Here is a 22,483-nt window from a genome sequence, read left to right as displayed (position 1 = left end):
AGACAGGCCAGGTTAGGTAGTTTATTTCTACAGAATGTGAAAGGCCTTTCTCTGGAGTATATAAAAATATTTTTTTCAGAAATGCAGGTCGGGTTCAGGGTAAGGCAATTGTTCAAGGTTGATTTTTGGACTCGGTGGGGATAACAAATTTATTGCTGTTCTCAAATGTATTGCATTTCAAATTGCTTTGTTTGATTCTTTGATTTCATCATCAGTAAAGTGACTTTGGCTCAGAGTGTTTTAATCTGTTCTGAAAGGTGCTCATCAAGAAAAGCCACTTGCGGTCTTGGTCCGCCACAATACTTAGTGTCCCTATACACGTGTATATTTATTATTTGAGCATTATGGTATGAGACGTATATTTTTTTTATACGAGTAGGTCTAGCCACCAAGAAGGCTAGTGAATAACGTGCACTTACCAGGTGAAAGCCTGCGTGTCTGGTTGCATATTATAGAAAGTACTGATTAAATGTTCCGAGTTAAAAGTAGAAGTGAGACACCTTGCTTATTGTGTGGCAATTTTGCGGCACAAGAAGCACGGCGAGCGTTACAATGGTATCAAAGTACAGCACGCGCTGTTTCCGCCACATGTAATTCAATATTGAGATGTACAATTAGACACAGTTGCCCATGGACATGTTACTTAAGGGCGTGAAAAGGTCTGGTTATGAAATGGTTAAACGGAATGTTTGTCTCCAGCCAGCTATCTTGTAACCAAGGAGAGCGCCGCTGCACTGCACTACAAAACAAAATCTAGCTATAAACTTGGAAAAGGGACTTTTTGCATGCTTCTTACATAAGGTCACTTTAGTATTTCTGAATGTGGGCTTCGCTATACTATTTTTTTGCGAGGTAAAATGTAGGTTTTACGGTTTGGCAAGACTTTGATTTATTTTGGTCACCGGGGAAATGTAGATTTACTTTAAATTGATGCCAGTGGGTTAGACTACTCGTTCCTACATGCGGGCATAAGGTATGGCGCGTGTTAGATGCTTTCTTTTGCCTTCTATTTATTTTTTTAATCTTAAAATCTGGTCACCATATGGAAAACCATTCTCTCCGTGTATAATCTAAGGAATCATAAACATACAGGTGGAAACAAAACGGGTATGTAATTTCAAGATTTATGGTAGGTTACTTTGGAGACCTGCAGCCATAAAATTAAACAATTATCTTATGTGTAGACTGATTTGAATAAAGTTATTCAAATCGCAATGTCTGGAATCGAACAAGCTACCAACTGTAGCATCAAGCCGTTTAAATCCAGTGAAGAGTATCTGTATGCAATGAAAGAAGACTTGGCGGAGTGGTTGAAGGATTTGTACGACGTAGACATCGCCGTGAACAACTTTCTGCAGGTCCTCGAGACCGGCGCCGTCCTCTGCCACCACGCCAACAATGTAACACGCGTGGCGGCGGACTTTCTCCGCATGTATGGGCAACAGGCACTGAAGATGAAGATGCCCACATCTGAAGTGACATTCGTCGCTTCAGCACAACCGTCGACTTTCTTGGCTCGGGACAACATATCAAATTTTATAAACTGGTGTCGGAAGCAGATGGATATTAAAGGTGAGCAATAAAAATTTAACTTGGGTAGTGAAGTTGAGAGAGACGCAATACTTTCATCTATCATGTTAAATCAGGCTGCTACCTGGCCAGGTTTCCTGTTTGGAATTATCCCATGGGTGTAATCAGGTTTTAAACATAACAAACACAATATGTGTTTACATATTGGTTCTCGTGCAAATTAAGCAATTAGCGTCGCATGTCACTTGCCTTCTTCCTTGTTGCCATCTGCTTATTCGGTAGAAGATTAATTGGTAACTGCTGTAGTGAGATAAAATGAAGTTATTGCTGGAAGCGATGTTGGTTGGCCAGTAGGGGCGAGTCTTGCTTCGCTTCTATCACTGGATTGTTGATACTATACACAGGTGAGGCGAGACTGCCTCTTGCACAACCAGCACTATTGGTGAGAACACTATTTGGTGGTATCCTTCGGGCACCTCATTAAAGATGATTCACTATGGTCAGTTATTAGAGGTTACCTGGCGAAGTGACCAGTCCAACTTGCAATCTGGGGATCTGATTGTCTCCCAGTATAATTTGCATCGCCCATAAATTGACACGTAGCGAGCAGTTGGGTGGAAAATGAATACCGTGCACCACCCAGTGCTATGTTATACAGCACCTATTAGTGGATACTGACCCGAGTAAGCTGCCCTTTTGTATTAAAACACATGGAGAACATGAAAGGTGCAGCCTACATTCTTACAATTACAATAACACTACAGCAAAGAAAACAGAAAAAAATAACAGTTCAACATTAAATTACATTCTTAATGGTGTTACATATCAAGATATAATCTTGACTGTGCAGTGATTCTTATTCCCATTTACCGATTAAAGTGAAGAGATACCTTTTGCCATGTCATTTATGTAATATCAAGATTGTTTAACCATGCAAGAATGCAGCCATTCTTTTGTTAAGGTTAAGTATTAAAATTTTTGGGAAGTTACAAATTGTGATCATGGGTGGGTTTCTCTCCAATGCCAGAGCCCTGGAAGCTTTTTGTGCCACCCGTATGTGCCAGCCTGATTCCAGCCACCATGCAAGTGATAATATGCCTGCTATGCAAAATATGGTGGTGTCCAACTGCAATCAGGTGTCTTTTGTAAATAATTGTAAGAAAATATTACTGGAATTTGGCCTTGTGATGACTTTAAAAGCTGTTGAACAGTATTAACTGAAGCCAGCGGGTTTTCAACCTAAAATCGGTAAAACCACTTTTGAAAGTGTCTGGTTGAGAGCATATGAAACGTCATTATAATATAATTTACACAAAAAAGCATGCACAGCTGAAATAGACGGATCATTGTTTTCCCCCAATAGCTCCCACTGTTACACCATTAATGAGGAATGGTATGAAAAGCACATTCATTTCCTGCAACGTGTTGATCCTGTTTTGTACAATTAGCACACTACATACTGTAGTACATACAGACACACATACACACACCTGTGCATTTGTCTATCCATCCATCCATCCATCCATCATTCCTGAGCAGCATACAAAAAACAACTAATGTTATAGACATAGACAAGTTAGTCACAAAATAAATGAATGAAAATAACGAACTACAGCTTGTCTCTCCCAATGTACTCTCAACAATGCGTCAAGGCCAGAATTAAAAAAATCAAAGGGCAGCAGAATATTCCAGAAAGACCAGGGATGAAATGTATAACACCAGACCTAGATGCAGGATTCAAATTCCCACTTCCAACTTACTAACCAAATAAAAGAAAGGCACAACTATTCAACTAGTTGAAAGAGGCATTTCACCCCCTTCTCTTCTGGCCTGTGCATACTTAATTAATGATCAAGGAGGATCCAAGGAGTATTTATTTCTTCCCTTTTATATTTTATTATTGGTTCGGGTCAATCTACAATATCGCACATCATTTTAAGGTTATAGGAAAATGACCCATCTTTCCTAGTGAGCATTATGGTGACATTGAATATTAAGGACTTTCAGTTCTTTTTGGGAGGGACAGCTTTGGCTTTAATTGGAATGATGGTAAAGATACTATGTAGAGAGACTAGATCAGACAACTATTAAACCAAGTTACAAAGTAACAAGGCTTGGCCAGAATATCAAATATAGTGCCTGTTGGTGTATTAACCCATATTTTCGTGAAAATAATCCTATATGCGTATGTGGAATGCCAGTTTGGAGTTTTCCAGGCCACCCCTGTTGACACGCACACACACACACACACACACACGCACATACACACCTGCACTCATGCACACATCAAATGCCCCCAGTTCCACTTTTTCTTAGCTTCAGGTCACTCGGGCCGAGCCCTCTGAAGCTTCCTAGGACCCAAAACAGGCCAAATGGTTAATTAGAGGTTCGACAATGCATAGGACATTTACAAAATGAAACAAAACAAAACAAAAAATAAATACATATAATTGATGCTGCAGCATCACAAAATCATTTTTTTTAACGTCCACTTCCGTTATTTCAGTGTTTCACAGAGCATAATTTCATATACATACATAATTTTTGTTGGTAGTGAGTTGTGTATATATATCTTAATCTGGATATAATGCATAGTTAGTTTGTTATATACAACTGAAACTGCAAATTTCTTCCATTTGAAATTGAATTCAAATTATGGATGCATGTGCATGCAATCTGCTGTTTTACCACTAGGTGAGGTAATTGTCCCAAGAATGTTACGGTACTTTGTTACCCATGGGGAAATTAACTCTCTCAATGCCTTCTATGGTTTGGTTGGTGATAGTAGCAAAGCTTATTTTTGCAGTCGCTGCTATCAGCCAGAAGACAGACTCTCATGTTAATAATTTGGTTGTGAGGGAGATGCAGCTTATATTCTGTTGATAAAAGGTGATTATTTTTGATATATATACCTTTTCTTTAGGTTCATGCTTGAGCTCAGAGTAATTCTGCAATACAAAGTACTTGCAAATATGTACCCCTAGGGCTAGGTCAGTGGTTCATCCAGTTATGATACAGGGTTCTAATAGGTGCATACATATCGTGGTGTTGAGTTGAATTCTGACTTTGGCTCAGAGGTGGAAAGTCCTGCCATGTGTTTTTTTCTACCAGTGAGCTCAGCCAGCTTATTTCACTGATTAGTTCTACCTCCTTAGCTGAATTGTGCTAATGAGCAAATCCAGGTACAAAACGCTGGGGAGGAATTGAACTTTCTGAACCTGGATTTTCCACCTCTGCTTTGCCTGTGCTGACTGGCTGACAGGCCAGTAGGCCTGTGTATGTTTATCCACACTTCCCGGCTTCTTTGCTCACTAGCACCTCCTCTGGGTGAGTGGGCACGTGCGGTTTGGAAACGCGAAGAGGAAAATGCTCCTCTGACGCAACGACTGCGCAGATCAGCCGGTGGACTGCGCAGTGTAACGAGTAACGACGTGCCAGTCTGCAGCAAAAGGAGAGGTCGAAGGTCACAGCCTGACATTTAGGCCTCGGCCCTGTCCGTGTCGCCTCCCCCTCCCTCAGATGTGCTGATGTTCGAGACGGACGACCTGGTCCTGCGGAAGAACGAGAAGAACTTCGTGCTCTGCCTGCTGGAGGTGGCTCGCAGGGCGTCCCGATTCGGCATGGCGGCGCCGGTCCTGATCCAGCTGGAGCAGGAGATCGAGGAGGAGCTGCGCGAGGAGCTGGACCTGCCCCAGGAGGAGACGCCGCTGCCCAAACCGCAGCGCCGAGCGACCGGCTTCCAGAACCTGGACGAGATGGTGAGGCCTGTGCGCCTTTGACCCTGCGGTGTGTGACCGTGTCCCAGGCCCACAGGCGACACTGTCCCCTTCCATCGCCTGGTATCGCCTTAAGAATTATGTGTGGCCAGCCCCTAATTCTAAAGTGTACAAACCGTAGCACAGAAATTATACAAGTTCCTGCGATAAATTGGCGGCCTGTCCAGGGTGTATTCCTGCCTCTTGCCCAATGCACGCTGGGATAGGCTCCAGCCTCCTTGGCAACCCTGCCCAGGATAAGCGGGTATAGATGGCATATGGATGGATGGGTTATACGAGTTCAGTAGGAACCGCATGTATTCTCTCAGAGTTAATTCAACACTGAACCTTTTGCTGTGCTAGAGCATGAATAGAAGGTTGCATTGTGTACCTGTACTGTACAGTATATACGTACAGCAGATATCCAGTCTGTGAGTTTAGTTCTGTTTGTGGTTGCGATTCTCTAAGTTTGGGCTAAAATCGACCAAAGACTGGATGAGGCATGCTGCACAGCTAGCATCATAAGTTTTATCTAGGCAAGGAATCAAGGCCCGATGTAGTCACAGTGCACTCTTTTCTCCATAGCCTCTGTTGTCAGGGTGAACGGACGGTGTGGTTTTGTCAGTACTGCTGGGGTGTACATTGGTTGTGTAACAAGCAGGGGTAGTGCCCTGCCTCACAGACTGCCATGATAAATTGTGAGATATCAAGTCATGATATCAAGTCATTTATCAAGGGGTTTATCTCGGTCGGCCCATTGATGTTGTGTGGGCCTCTGGTTCTATGGCAGGAATGGGGCTCTGACTTGGCCTGAATGTGTTTGTATCTACAGTACATATGTGCGCGTGGCGTGTTTTCATGCCTGCATATCCTGCATGTGTATGTGTGTGTGAATGTCTGTGTGTATTTCTGTATTCATATTTATTCTCTCTTTACGTGTTCAGGTCCAGCACTTGGTGAGCCACTGCACGTGCCCCTCTCAGTTCCCCATGGTCAAAGTGTCCGAGGGGAAGTACAGAGTCGGGGAGTCCAGCACCCTCATCTTCGTCCGGGTGCGTCAGCGAGCTCCGCTCTGTCTGCGCATTCGTCTCTCTGTGACGTCTTTTAATTCATCACCTGCCGTTGTCTCGCACCCGGGCCATCCATCACACTTGGAGTTGTTTGTTTATCCACCGTGTTCAGGGCCATATATGGTAGAACAGACCTCCGAGACACAGAGAGTGGGGAGGAGCTGGTTTTTAATTTGCATTTCTCTGTCTCTCGACTCTTTCAAAAATAAGCTCTCATTCCCTAATTACTAACCAACATTCAAACAGGCTGTAATCTGGATCTGGATCCCATTATTTTGTTGTCTTCCTGAAAAATACAGCACGAGACACAACATAATAACAAGCTGTCTGTGGTTGACATCTACCAGTTAAATGCTATTCATCTTCGCATTCTCAGAAACAAAATCAATAAACGCTGTAAATAAAGGTCATAGAGGAAGCAGCCGATATGGGTCAATCACGCTGAGACTGAGCGGCGCAGGCGAAGGAAGGTGTTTGAAGGAGCACAGGGCAGACGTTAAAGATGTCACCAGTGAGGGAACATCGAAAGGGTAGCACCAGTCTGCAGACTCACCACCCACCTCAACTTAAAATGCTTCTAGCACTCATAATCAATAATGAATGCATCACAGAGTGTGGGAGAGCGCTTCAGAACTCGCGTTTTATAGTGCACAAGAAGGTAACTTCAATTAAAATTTCATATTGTTGCTTTCTTTTCTCCTTCAGAAGCTTGCTGCCAACTCGCTGATTTTAGACAAACCCAACGTGTAGTTAACATTTTTACACTACGTTTTAGGCATTTAGCCGACGCTTATCCAGAGAGACTTACAATGAGTACAAACAAAAGGCAAGGCCTGGATTTGTGCATCCCCAGCATCCCAAGTAGAGATTAATAAGAGTGTAATGGTCAGGCCATAACACCCAGTAGGTAATCTGTTGTCACTAGAATGGCTATACATGGGAGATTTCTTTTTTTGGGGGGGGGGGGGGGGGCAGGGGAATATAGGGTAGATGGAGGGGGAAGGTGTAGAAAAGGGGAATGGGAATCAGGGTGGAGAAAGGAGGTAAATATAAGGGAGAGGTGTATTCACAGTTTTCAGGTTCTGGGCCTGTTGGGTTGACTGGTCAGAGGACTCCTGGAAGAGGAAATATTTCTGAGGTTCTACTGTACTTCTCTAACTTTTGAGCCCATAGCAAAAAAAATCTGATGATTTAATAAAAAGAGAAAAGTGAAGGGTATATTTTATGCCTTTTATGTGCCAATTATGTGCAGATATTGAAACTAGTTATTTTGCATGCAGTGATGCATTTCCTTTATCATCTCAGTTCAAGTGGGTGTATTGTGTTTGAATAATTTAAATAATTAGGCAGGCATTCTAATAGAAAGCTTTCTTAATGAAACCTGTGTGTCATTCAAAAACGACTTAGTCTTCGAGAGCAGTGTGTTTGTGTGTGTGTGTGTGTGTGTGTGTGTTTGTGTGTACATGTATGTGTGTGAACACGTGAGTGAGTATATATGTTTGTGTGTGTGTGTGTGTGTTTGTGTGTGTGTGTGTGTGTGTGTGTGTGTACATGTATGTGTGTGAACATGTGAGTGAGTATATATGTTTCTGTGTGTTGTTTGTGGCAGATCTTGCGGAATCATGTGATGGTGCGAGTTGGGGGTGGCTGGGACACACTGGAACATTACCTGGACAAACACGACCCCTGTCGCTGCACCTCTATTGGTGAGTGTCACATGGTTGGCTCGGCCAATGAGTGATGACCAACACTCACTCCTACTGCCAGTACTGTACCTTTATGATATCTTCAGTATGTAACATTCATAATGCATCCTCACAACACCCGTCTGTTGTTATTGTGAAGTCAAAGAAACTAAGAGATACCAGTAGCTAACATAATAGTGTGATTTACTAAACTGATCAGCAGGAGAATGGGCATACAAAAAGTCTACGGTCCAATAAGCTCTTCAGAGATGCTTCAGTTTGAGGAATGAAAAACAGGTTTCCAAGGAGTCTGGACATATTATTCTTAGCCTCTCCGACACTCAACATGCCACCTCTCCAACACTCAACATATCGCATAAATAATGTAAATAGGAAATCAATAGGATTTAGTTGTAAGACAAGGTAAATTATCTCTGTAGTTAGTCGCATTTTGAGTTTCAAGTTGATGTCCGTTGGTTTGGATTTTGCTTGCTGGCCTGGTATCAGGTCTTTCCATTTCCCTGTGCTAGTCATTAGATGGCAGTGTCTACCTATCCCCGTTGTACAAGATATACTGTATTCCAAAAATAACCTGCTGTAGTACATCTCATTAATAGAGGTTGTCTCCCCACATTCTCCTAATAAAATGTAGGCTATCATGACAGCCTCCTTTCATATGAATAAAACAGGTGCATTATTAGGAGACATTCATATCTGCACCCTGTTGAGTTATGCTATTTCATGCACAGTCCTATATTATTGCTTTGCACCTTACTATTTAATTTTAGCCAAAACTGTGCCCACATTTATGCAAAGCTTCCAGTTTTACATTGAGAATGCTATGTGAATGAATGCTTATGATGGCATAAGAAGCTGCATTGTTCAATAATATTTTTGAAATCGATTTTTCCATAAGCTGTTACTGTTTGAATTCAGATGCTGCTGTGTTACCTTATGATATACCAATGACCTTGACAACACCTTGCACAATTTGATGAAAATCAGGATAGAACCTGTATTTGCCCTGCAGAATCAGTGGGATTGCGTAGTCTAATCATACGATCAGTCTGTAGTTTCCAGCCATCTACTCATATTCTGCACTACAGGGGGTTTTGGTGCAATATTCCAGTTTATAAATATTCAAGATGAGACGTGCCCAAGTGCAGAACACGGTACTGTCCTGCATCACGCTCCGTCATGATTGTTCATACGGCGCATAAAATTGGAAAGTTTCAGGCTCAACAGTGAATGGAGCTTTTAATGTTGAGACCAGACTTGGGTCAAATACATACTTGTTTTTGATTCAAATACTTTTCTATGCTTTTCTGACCTTGTCTGGTGTATTGGAACCGATGAAATACTCTCAACAAGTTGAAACCCCTCCTTCTGGTCATGTTGGCAGGCTCAATTTCACCAGGCAAGATCAATGGAGCACAGGAAAGTATTTGAATCCAAAACAAATACGTATTTGGCCCAGGTCTGGTCAAGACTATAACCATCTGGTTGGCCTAATACAGCCTGTGATGGAGTGGTCATACCAAGCTCCTGTATTTCCTGCTATGAGTTGGGGATACTGAAGTAGGGCCAGGCAGACGTAATATCACCTTACTCTGCAGGGACCCTAGAAACAACCATCAGAGCGCTCTATTTGTTGTTAACAATGAACCTCGTGATTGGTGGGGGGCTGCCCTCTGGTCTCTATTGGACGGGTGGTAATCGTAGATCGCTCGATGGTGACAACACAACAACGCCAAGGTCCCGCCCCCGGCTTCATCACCCTCCTGCTCTGTGAGTCAGCCAGCCCGTGACATCAGCGCTGTGATTGCGCGGCTCGGCCAGTGACATCACGGCACCATCGCCGCGCTGTGTGAATAATGTAGGAGCGTGAGTAATCTCGAGGCGTAGCGGCGGCGGCACTCGCGCTCAAGGGCAGGTAGTCATCCTCACGCTGGCGTCTTTCGCTCACGCATTTAAAAATGCCATTTTAAAAATTGGCTTTTGCGTCAGTCGGCACACGCGTGCGATTTTCACGTCGGGCGCATGAAAATGACAGTTGCCGCTCAGCCCGCTTTTAAAATGAGCTTTTCTCTTGCTTTAAGCGCGTCGAAGTTCAAGATGTAATCATGTTTTTAATCTAAATGTCAAAATGGGATCAATAAAGGCGGTGTGAACCTTAAAGACAGTTTCCCATCTGAAACAAGCTAGAAGAAGAGCCAGCCGTGAAGCCTGCTGGACTCTCTCCACATGCCTGTAGTAGAGCTATCCTGTGCTTTGATTTCGTAATTTCCTCATGTACCCTGGCTGGGGACTGCCTTTCACAATGCTTCACTGCACATTCCGCCTCCGAGCTGCCGATCGGGGGAAGACAAATTCTTCGAAAATTCAAAAACAAGAGGAGAATAAATAACCGAATGCATGAATAATTAGATTAGCGATTTGCATTCATATTAGCTGTGCCCTGAATTATAAACAGTGGTGATGAACAGAGGAGTTGCCGTTCATCTACCCTTGCTAGAGCAGGGTATTGTAAGCTGTGAGTGTGGGAGGTCACCCCTTTGAGTCACCTCTCATTCTCTTGCCCCAGCCCGTAGTGAGTGTGAGAGGTCACCCCTTTGAGTCACCCCTCATTCTCTTGCCCCAGCCCGTAGTGAGTGTGGGGGGTCACCCCTTTGAGTCACCTCTCATTCTCTTGCCCCAGCCCGTAGTGAGTGTAGGAGGTCACCCCTTTGAGTCACCTCTCATTCTCTTGCCCCAGCCCATAAGCAGTCGAGGCTGGCCGGCCCCCTGCGGCCCCCCACCCCGGTGCACGAGATCAAGGCCCGCCTGACGCCCCGGCAGGACGGCCAGGGCGGGGCCACGCTGCTGCTGCTGGGCCGAACGCAGTCCCCCCTGCCCCCCGTCACCTGGACCCCCTCGGCCCCCTCCAGAGGCCTGAAACCGGGCGCCCCACCACCCCGCTCCGCCTCCTCGCCGAGCCCCGCCTCCAGGGCGGGCCAGGAGCTCCGGCCCCCCAGTCCCAGCCGGTGAGTATGGCGGGGGGGGGGGGGGGGGGGGGTCTCGTCACAGGTGCAGTCTGGAGTCCGGCTCTTTGAAAGCCAGAAGGGCTCATCCATCCGCGAATGTACACCGTATCGCCAGGCAACGGCTGAGCCCAGACCGGCCCTCGAATAAGAGCGGCTCCCCAAACACGGCGGGGTTTGCGCTCGCTGTCGACGGCCCCCGCTGCAGCCTGCACACACTGGGAAACGGGGGGAGTTCACAGGTACATTACATTACATTATAGGCATTTAGCAGACGCTCTTATCCAGAGCGACTTACACAACTTTTACTTAGCACTTTACATTGTATCCATTTATACAGCTGGATATATACTGAAGCAATGCAGGTTAAGTACCTTGCTCAAGGGTACAACGGTAGTGTCCTTACCCGGGATTCGAACCTGCGACCTTTCGGTTACAAGCGCAGTTCCTTACCCACTGCGCCACACTCCGTCCCTAGACAGTGTTGCTCAGCTGCCTCAGCCATACCTGGCCTTTTTACACACAGATCGGGAGAGGAGGAGTGCAGCGAAAATGGCCGCCTTTTAATTGTAAACAGGGGCGCTGGGTTTGAAGCGGGGCGGGCAGACGCAGCAGACAGCCGAAGCTTGGCCTCCGCGCAAAAAAAAACGCCGTCGGCGAACGCTCCCGCCACGCTCCACAAATCACTCAGCGCGTATCAGAGCTCGGAGCCGCCCGGAGAAACTATTAGCGGCTCGCGGCCGCGAGTGATCGACAGCCCCCGTTTGTGTTCAGAGGCTTAATAAAGCAAACGCCGCCACGCTCGACCGGGAGACCGTCGGCAGACGCGCGTTGTAGTCGTGTGTGTGTGTGAGAATTCGGCCGCCAGCAGATTCCCAGCTGTTAATTTTGGCTGCTTGCTTGTTTTAAATCGAACTGCTATCTTCGCGTTTGCCGTCGGCAGACTTGGGCGTTGCCGACAAATGAATGCTTTTGTAATGTCCGTGGTACGATACGTGCTGCTTCGTTGAAATGGGGCATCCGTTGTTGTTGAGGCCGGTAGCTAATGATGTTCCCTTGCCCTTTCTTAGATTTTATGTGTAAAAATAGCTTTTAGGTTGTTTACCACCAAGTATGTTTATGGTTGTAGTTCCACCAGTGATACAAGGATCCAGAAGGTAGGCGGAAAGTAAACAGTATACTGGCTATATGCAGACTATTGTGACATATTTTACCAAAATTAAAAGAGAAATAACAATGAAACAATTGAGTCACCATTGAGACTTGGTGGATGACACATCACATGTCCACTAAAAAGGCTCAGAACAACTTGTTCACATATTTTCTTCTTATTTTAAAGAAAATCATCCTCTACTGTGAAGATTACTAAGAAAGTACTAGAACTTGTCCAGTTTGACAATTATGAAACATACTTATCTGCATAAATAAGAATAACATTATGTTATAAATGTATCACCAGTACGCAGCTGCCGTATCTTATTTAATTGTATTCATGATTCATGTGTTTGTTTAAAATATAGGAGAAGTGTGGGAATTACAAAAATAGAGGTAAAACATGTTTTAAAGTGCAGTTATGCATCGTCTCTTTCTCCCGTGGTTTGAAGGTACTTTAGGTGCCACATTTACAAATTTTGGAGCTTCCAGTCTTCCAGAACCAGGAACATTGAATCTTCTCAGCTGGACTTGGAATGTTCTGGCCTTTTTCTTCTTTCTTGAATCGGGTGGTGTTGATTGACAGCTCTGGCCAGTTCCAGGTTGTCTTCTCTTGTATTACAGTGTGGTAGGCATAGCTTTTCTTGAATGGCCAGAACTAGCCATGTTTTTCCTCAGCTGGGATTCCCCGTACTCGACCTCTGTAGAACAGCCTTCTTAAACCTAAGCAACAGTTAATTACTAATTACTAATTGCTGCTTCAGTTGAGAGGAATGAACCTCACCTCCCAGTTCTGACCTTCTGTATTTCAAAGACAGGCGGAAAACATGCAGGGCTATGGCCTAGATTCCGGCCTTGGTTCTTTTGTCCCGTGGTTTTGCGACCCTAAAGCCGGCTGATCCGTGGCCTTGCAGTCAGTGAGCGGCAGACCGCACCCTTTGTTTAAGACCCGAGTGGCGAAGAACACAGAGAACAGAGGCCGCAAGGCCGTCTCTCTCTAGCCGACGTCCACGGGCTCTCACAACAAAGGTGCGCGGGATGCAGCGGACGTGGAGCCTTTCAGCAGGCCGCTCGGTAAAGAACCCCTACGTCTCAGATCCACGGATCACAGTGCTTTCAGCACCGGCTCCGTCTGAAGAGCTGGGGGGGGTTTTTGATGTGTTTTTGGCTTTGATTTTGGGGATTCTGGGTAGCTGTGATGCTCTGCCCTTTGAAATCTGCGAGGGATGCGGGGGGACAGAGTAGCCAGGTAGCCAAATATTCGAGTGGTGTTAAGCTCAAGCTGGCGTATGAGCAGAGGGGGATGGCTGGAAGCGTCGTGGATTAATTCACAGTGGGATTCAGGTACAGGACTGCCGAGTCTGTCCTGCAGCGCCTTTTATTGTGAAAAATATCTGCACCTTCGGGCAGCGCGAAAGCCGATATTATCTGCGAAATTGCTTTCCGAGTCAGAAACAATGCTCAAGATTCAATCAGTCTCCATTTTCAGTCCATTCGTTAGCATTTGTGACTGTGTTAGCGCTCTTGATTTAATTCAGTTATAAATCACAATGCATGACTGAGAACCTCCATTTTGTTTAAATAACCATTTCTACATAAAGAGAGCTGTCACTGTACTGACCAAAATCAATCCAGATTTGTCCACAGAAGTAAACATCAGAAATACCTGAATTTGCTAAATGCATTGTGGCATTTTTTAACTCTAGAATAACATGTTATATGCAATCTGTTGTGAAAATGTGGTGTATTGATGTATTCATGGTCCGTAAGGCCAAGGTGGGAAATACAAGGGTATTATTATTTTCTTTATTACAATTTTCATAAGATTATAAACCCCTCTGAGTCATCAGTCAGAGCTCAGATTGCTAAGAAGAACGTTGTTCAGCTTGTCCTTACTGAAGCTGCATCTCTATTGCAAACGCTGCGTATGAGAAGGGTGAAGGTTGGAAAGTCAGCATTGGATTGGCTACAGAGGTTGTGTGCAATGTCAGCATCTGATTGGCTGCAGAGGTTGTGAGCATTCTTTTATTGTATTCTCACTCTTATGTTATCTTGAAAGTTACTTTTAGTGGCTTAACATCAAAACATTTTTCTTCTGAAAAGAATATTTCAAAGCAGAGTGCTGATATTGCTGTAAATCCTATAAGGATACTTAGCCTTTTCAAACATATATTTGTATTAATATATATTAAATATAATTCATCCTGGAGAAGGGAATCTACTGAACATTTAGCTGTTGTGTGTGTATAGATGCATATATCATAGATCTTATTTAAATGTTCATTAATTCCATCTGCATTTGGATGTTCATGAATCCACACTAGTGCATTATTTCAATTACAAATTCTGTTATTTTCTTTTCACCCTCTTCTGAATACTTTGCATTTAATTTATATATGAGATATAAAAGATGTATAATATATGCCTTGTTTCTCCTTTTGACCTAGATTGTGATTTCCTTCTGCATCCTTGCGGTATTCCACATGCGTAGCAAGTGTGATGGTGTCTGGAGTGAAGGAGGCTTTGTGTGCTTGAGTGATTTCACAAGTTTAAACACCTGTGGTGATGCTTTAGGCTCGGGCACATAAGACTGTCATCAACACATAACTTATTATTTCATAGGTGAAGGCAACATCCTGACACATTTAGTTCTTCAAGTCTCAACAAGGGATAGTTGCGTATGGATTTTTAAAAATGAATGTAGGATGTTTACTGACTTGCTCTGATCGATGCGCCTCTCCATTAAACCCAAAGAACATAAAATAAGAGCATGGCCCATTCATTCATTCTTTAATTCTTCAATTCTTCTCGCAGGGGCGACATAGCTCAGGAGGTAAGAGCGATTGTCTGGCAGTCGGAGGGTTGCCGGTTCAAAACCCCGCCCTGGGCGTGTCGAAGTGTCCTTGAGCAAGACACCTAACCCCTAACTGCTCTGGCGAATGAGAGGCATCAGTTGTAAAGCGCTTTGGATAAAAGCGCTATATAAATGCAGTCCATTTACCATTTACCATTTAACATTTGTGTGGTTTCAGACACAGGGAGAGGTCAGCCACGCCCCCTCGTAGGCAGCCCCCCTCAGAGGGCGGGGATGGGTCGGTGCACAGCGCCTCCACCAGGCCAGGCAGAGACGTCACGCGCGCATCTCCCTCCCCGCGTCCCCGCGTCCAGCCCTCCTCTGCCTCGCAGCCCGAAGCAGCACGACCCAAGACCCCCCTGGTCTTCCAAAAGGCCCCCAACCAGCTGTCCATCCACCCGCAGCCTGCCTTGGACCCCAGGCTGGCCCCGAGCTGGACCAAATCTCAGTTCTCCTCCAAGTTGAGGCAGAGCACCATGCCCAGTGCTAGGAGCACAGAGGCCCAAAGCAGAGGTCCCAGCCTGGGTAACACACAGGGGCAAGGAGGTCCGGGTCCCGTCAAGTTCACTGTGCCAGAGAGGTGCCGCAGCCCCATCAAGAACATCCGTCTGGGCCCGAAACAAGCTCCCATGACCAGGCAGCTAGCTGAGGACCACAGGAGTCCACCTGAGGGTGCCGAATTAATACGCTCCTTTAGCCCAGTGAAACAAGTGAGGGATGAGGTATGGGGAGAACCCAGGATTAGGCCCTTAACACCTATCACGAAAGACCAGAGCAGTCGTGGTTCAGTGGAGCTAACAGCCCAAAGGAAACCCACCCCTGACAGCACCCAGGCAGCCCCATCGAGCAGCATCTTGAACAGAGACTCTGAACAAATGGGAAAACTAGGCATGAGAAGCTCAAGACAAGACACCTCGATGGTCCCCATCAGCCTCTTGCAAGGCAGCAGAGCCTGCATCAGTGTCACAGGAGCCAAAACCCAATTAGCCAATCCCCACAACCTTCAGGAACTCAACAGTAAAGATGGAGGGAAGGAGGGCAGGGAACTGGAGAGAGCGTGCCTCTTCACCCCACCTCCTATCACGCCAGCTCAGGAAGCGAGCTTGTACCAGAGCCTGGAGCAAGAAATCCTGACCAACCTGCAGCTCCTCAGCATGGACTCGGATGAAAACAGCTCAGAAGGCGACCAGGAACCTGGCAGCCTGGAGACTCCTCAGAACAGGCAGGTGGACCCGTCTGGACGTTTCTCTGCTCCGCCTGCGGCTGAGCAGTCTCCCTCCAGGCGGCGGTACGCTGCTCAGGGCATGTCCGCATCCGATTCCAGCGATGCCAATCGAGGCAGCCATGATGCAGGCACCAACGAGCCCTCAGCGGTGAAGAGGCCAGTCAGCAGCGTGGACGTGGAAAGCTGGGTGGCCACCCTCCCCAGGAGCTCCAGGGACACCCAACCACAAACGAGCAGGGCAGAGGCGGTCTCAGGGCCCCTGCGGGTCCCCAAACCCAGCGTGATGAGCTCCTGGTCCTCAATGGGCTCCAGTGTGGAGTCTAAGGAGGCTACAGGAGATTTGAGGAGGTCTCAGGATCCATGCCGTGAGGTTGCCATGGGAACCAAGAAGCCCAAAGGCGCTGTGGCCCCAGATGCCTTCAGCACCACGTCGTCCACGGGCCCCGCCACCGAGAGCCCCGCCAAACCCAGGACCCCCTCCTTCAAGCAGAACAGGGCCCTGAAGAAGCCGGAGCGGGTGCCCTCCATCTACAAACTGAAGCTGCGGCCGAGAGCCCGGCCACGGCGGGACCACAGGCCCGAGAAGAAGCCCTCCAAGATCCCCACCCCGTTGTCCTACAGGAGGGGTCAGCCTGGCCGTGACTCGCTAAGAGCCAAGATGTCCGCCGGCAGAGATACCGGCACTGACCAGCAGGGATCCCAGCCCTCTGCCCTTAAACTCTGCTCCCCGGAGGGTAACCCGAGCTCCAGGGGGGATATGCGTACCTCTCAGCACAGCTGTAGACAGAGGGTGAAATTCACTGGGAGGAAGCCACCAGTCCAGGAGCTGCTAGGAGACCTAGAGCAGGAGTCCTGGGTTTGAATGCCTGCTGGCAGTCCTCATGCATCCTTTGAACATTTTTGCATCAGAATTCCTCAGGGAAATGCACTTATTTCACTAATACACACATTTAGAAGGTGCTAGAAATATCTAACAAAACGCTAAATTCAAGCTGTTAATACTTCAATCCTAACACATACCATATATTACTGACCTGTAATTGCTTTTGTCAAAGTAAATTTCCTTGGTAATAATTGAAGATGACCTTTTAAAATGGAGCGAGAACATTTAAAGATCGTGGAAGCCTCACTGCAGTTTACGTCCCCATGCATTTTTTATGGCATGAAAGACAGCATGAAGGCAGCCATTGATCTTGCCTTTCTTGTGTAAAAAGTTTATCCATTTATCACATTTCCTAACCTTTCACTGTTACAGCAGTGGTCCGAGGATCCTGACGGCTTTCCTCAAATGCAGTCTTTAAATGGTGAACCCACACGAGCACAGCTGGACGGTAGAGCAGAATAGAAGTCCTCAGACCTTATTATAACTCACAGTCGGGTGTCTCTCAACTGTCAGCCAAAGTAAAAACAAGTTCCATTTCATGATAACACCAAAGGTTGAGCGTCCTTTCTCTCTGTGTCTGGATTGTTTGGGGACGTTTGTCTGTGACTGCCTGTCAAAGGCCTATCGGAACAAAAAAAGCCTTTCGGTATTCTCAAAATCCCCACTTAGAAGGGTCCTCTCTCTGAGAAGCACGTATCCAATTGGCCGGGGGGGAAAGAAACGGGCCAGTTTAAAAGACAACTGTGGACATAGCTTCTGTCAATACAGCACTGCATTCAAAGGATAAAAGGAGAATGATTTGATCAGCAATGATTGTGTAAAGAACCACATGGCTCTCTCCATAAAATTTAGTCTGACATCATATCTGGATCATGCCGGTTTAGACAGTGACTGACAGTCCTGCAGGGCGATGTACTCTAGTGTCAACCCATGTGCGGGAGACTTTCAATCAGGCCAGGATGATGGTGTCTCATTGTACACCATGGACCCCTGGTGGGCACTGCAGGTTCATCTGCTGAGCTGCACACGAAGTGTCTTCCTCTGACTCACATCTGTGTGAGCCCAACTTCTGAACAGCAGCTTGAAAACAAGCAGTAGCTATGACCCTATCATTTCAAGGATAGCATACGCTTTTCTCCACTCTCCTGAATCTGCAACAGAGGTACCTAGAGCATTATTGGGCATACCAAATTGGGGAGAACAAAAGAAAAATTCTAATAAAAAAAAATGAAATTTTCAAGGTGCTCATCAGTTTGGGATTTGATGAGTCATTTTGGCAGCCATAATTCTCAGGAGGTCCACTGGGAGCCGGAGTCTTTTTTATTCGCATACACACAGACAGTACCGCCAAGCGCCAGAATCCCTGCTCGCCGAAGCGTTTCCAGTCACCTTGTGCTTTGTGATTTTGGCTGTAGTCTGCAGGCTTATAAATATCTCCTGGTATAATGCTGGAGAGACGGAGACTGAGCTAAAAATAGCACCGTCAGAACTGCTGTCTGTCTCACTACACCAGCTGTGCTTGTTCAGATAGCCGCCCCCCCACCACCCCCACCCCCCTACCCCCCCCCCCCCACGTCATGTTTTCTCCTGTCTTCAAACTGGAATCAGGAATGAACCGCTACCAATTACCAGCCTGAGAATGCAATGACAGCAAGGAACAACATCCAAATGAGAACAGTAATCAATTCTATCTTGAGAACATAATTGGGATATATTTTATTATGTAATGTAATGTGATTGATTTTTTTTTCCCCCCAAAGATTTATTTTTGTGTTGATTTCAGAATGAATAAACACAACTTGTTTTAATTAAAAATATTACAAGTTTTTTTTGTTTACGGTATATATTGCCATAGTGATGAAAAGAAAATTGGTGATGAAAAAGTGGTGAAGAATATTAAGGCAATTTAGGCAATTCCATTCACTTTTAAAAAAACGACAATGACAGTTAAAGTGTCATATCACAGCAAGCTAAAACAAATGTAATTATTATTTTGTTTTTTTTTTAATTGTATGTGTGTATGTTATTACATGGCCATCCTATCTAACCCGTCCAAACAATACTCAGAAATGAATTTCTAGCCAATAGCGATGGCAAAAGATGAGCTGTTTGTTGTATGGGTTCTTTTTGCTCTTTCAACAGACAGTGAATCTGCTTAAAGAATAAGATGTTTTACACAGTAACAGAGAGCAACAATAGTCTAACACCTTCAGCAACTGCATTATCACTTCCATTTACATGAAGATGGGCAGTATGCGTCAGTCATGATGATTGTCTAAAAATTATTCCAGCGCCAGTGTTGGGCCTTCTATCGTTTGAAAATTAGTGATATACCTGAATTTGCTTGATAGATTCCTCCCTGGTGCCTTTTTTGCACACTGTGCGTAGATTCACAGCTTGTAGAGTTTATAAAACATTGCCAAAAATATCTAAGGAATAACGAAGAAGCCATGGTCATGTGTTTATTTATATCATTGGGGGGATGTGCAGCATATACAGTAAGCTCCATAATGTTTGGGACAAAGACATATTGTTTTCTTGATTTGGCTCAGTAGTCCACAATTTAGATGTAATTTAATAGTTCACATGTGGTTAAAGTGCCAGATTCCCAGCTTTTATTTACGGGTATTTTTAAAAATACATTTTGCTCTCACCATGTAGGAATAACAGCTATTAAATACAGAGCCCAAACATTACGGAGCTCAATGCTGAAAGAGACCAGGTGAAGAAAATAAGACTCAAAGCTAATTTCGTTTGTTCACATATTTCTAAATATAGGCTCTGCCGTGAATTCCACTGATTAACCCTAATGAAAGCAAAAACAGAAGGTGCAGGATCAGCCTTACACAATCCTTGACCGTCACGAACGGTAGCCGCTTCTGTTGCCCTAAATTAACACCTCATTTACTCCGCAATTGCCCTATCAATATGTGTCTTCCTGTAGGCACTGGAGGAGAGTGGCCTAACTATCCCAGGAATGATTACACAGAGCAAGGCATGTGGTTATTTACCCTGCTCTGTTATTACGCTGTAGCAGGAGCAGAAGCCTGTAGAAAATACTAAGCTGTATAATTATCACAATCTGTCAAAGAAAAGGCACAAATAAGATACAGGTACATCTCTGAGCCTAGCTCAAATATTTCCGAGATACAAACAGTAAAGGAAAAAAATGCCAATCAAGCTATATGAAGGGGTTAAAGTGAAAATTGTGTAATAAAAATGAGTGTTTATGTGTGACAAGTTACGATCCCACCTAACCACCACTGTCACTATTCCAACCAAATGATTTTAACTGGTAGGTTTATGGTATGTATACAGTGCAGTCCATAGGTATTTGGACAGTGACACTACAGCCCAGGGTGATTGACTGGCCAAGTCAATCACCCGATCTTAATCCAATTGAACACGTGTTCCACTGACTAAAGCCAAGACTGAAGACAAAAAGCCCCCTGATACAAACAGGAACTGAAGACAGCTGCAGCACAGGCCTGGTAGAGCATCACCAAGGAAAATACCCAGCATCTGTCTATGGGTCACAGACTTATGGTCATTGTCATTGAATGCAACGTATTTGTTTCAAAGTACTAAATATGATAACTTTATTTTAGATTATGTTAATTGTGCAATTAATGTCCAATTAATATGGGGCCTCTAAGATGGAAGAGCAGGTATAAAAAGGCATGTAATTCCTTCACTTGTCATGGATATAAATATTCTCAAATTAAGGCTGACAATCTGTACTCTTAACCTCATACTCATTAAATGTCAAATCCAATGTGGAGTAAAGAGCCAAAAAAAAGTACAATAAAAATTGTTATATATATAAATAGCTTATGGGTCACCTGCCTTGATGTTGAGAGGAACTAATGCAGCATTAATCTGAAAAGGACAAACTTACACCCATCCAACCCAGGCTGTGTGATTCACTGAAGAACAGTGGAGCACTGATAAGACAAAGCATCACAGAGCATTTCAGAGAGGCTAATATAAGGTAATCTCCACAGACTGAGGTTTTGAAGAGTGTTTGACAAGCTCCAGCCTTACGCAGAGTGTAGTCGTGCTTTCTAAACTCAACGCCCACCTGAACTTGACAGATCAAAGACCCAAATTCAAGTTAAGTAGAAGTCATATCCCGTACCCCAGGTATAGCATTCAGTACCTACCCTCAGAAATTACCTTCAGAATTAAGAAGCAATTGACCCAACTTTTCGAATTTACATTTATAGGAGAACTGCCTGTCCAGACCACACACGATTTTTAATGTCAACCGTCTGCATCCAACTACTAATGGAACAGACTGAACAGAAGTATGTTTCCTGTTTGGAATGTGAATCATATACAGCTATGCTCATGCTGTAGTCTTGACGAAAGGAGAGCGCACGGAATCATGCACTCTTCTCTGAAGAAGGCGATGTCACCAGCTGCCTCTTTCAAAGCTACAGTCCAAGGGCCAAGCTTGCACAGGCAGAAGACGGAGGAAGGCTCTTCATGTGCACCTTCGGCTGGAAGACTATGGGCGCCTGGTCGACAAGCAGGGATCACTAGAGAGTGATTAAGCGTGGATCCCTGCTGACTGAGCCATCCCTAAACCTTGGGTGAAGTTATATCACCCAGTTATATATCACCCTGTGGGTCAAACAGCAACAGATGCTTCTTAGAAAAAAAGGAGGAAGTAGGCATCTCATTATTATGTTAAATTAAACTACTGGCTAAAATTCAATCTTACTGCAAAGCAATTTGTCGCTAGCATCAAATATTTTATAATTAAATGTTACATGTTTCATTACCTTTTTGTTCTGCATTAATTCCACAGACTGCCAAACTTGTAAGGAAATGAATATGTAATGCTGTAATTGCATTTTCCAAAGTTGCTGGGCTGGACTGAAATGAGATTTAACATGGACCTATATTAGCTAAAATTCAAAATAAGTTGAATAAACTCAAAAAAAAACTGAAAGTGACATTTTTTTTTTATTGATAAACCAGGTCAGTGTGATACACCCCAGGAAGCTCTAAACGGCATTTTCCCGATTTCAGCCGTTTTGAATATAACATACCATCCGTTACAGCGGTTTCACACAGAATGTTCCGGAAGGCAAAGAGAAACCCAGCCTGGGAAAACGGGACGCACGGGGCCATCAGTGGACCGCTCCACCACAGACATGACAATTTGCTCCTGGTTTTCTCCACTCCACCCCAGCCTCTCTCAATATCCCGGGGGGGGAGGGGAGGGAACCGAGTGAATGATGAAGTCTCCTTTTCTCCAGTGAGGTGAAACATAAAGGGGGGGGGGGGGGTGAGGGGGGGGC

General features: G+C 45.0%; 1 protein-coding gene across 1 annotated transcript; it reads left to right on the top strand.

Annotated features, from left to right (window-relative positions):
- Positions 1-329: 329 nt before the first annotated feature.
- On the top strand, positions 330-18,392 carry LOC118236091 (GAS2-like protein 2A). Its single transcript, XM_035434147.1, has 6 exons — positions 330-1,572; positions 5,050-5,288; positions 6,230-6,337; positions 7,965-8,061; positions 10,796-11,063; positions 15,245-18,392. The coding sequence occupies exons 1-6, from the start codon at positions 1,215-1,217 to the stop codon at positions 17,151-17,153; spliced, it is 2,979 nt and encodes a 992-aa protein (XP_035290038.1). The 5' UTR covers positions 330-1,214; the 3' UTR covers positions 17,154-18,392.
- Positions 18,393-22,483: the final 4,091 nt, after the last annotated feature.

The sequence above is a fragment of the Anguilla anguilla genome, chromosome 9 (assembly GCF_013347855.1).
Source record: "Anguilla anguilla isolate fAngAng1 chromosome 9, fAngAng1.pri, whole genome shotgun sequence".
Lineage (NCBI taxonomy): Eukaryota > Metazoa > Chordata > Actinopteri > Anguilliformes > Anguillidae > Anguilla > Anguilla anguilla.
The sequence above is the reverse complement of the archived record's forward strand: the minus strand, read 5'-3'. Positions and strand labels throughout refer to the sequence as shown.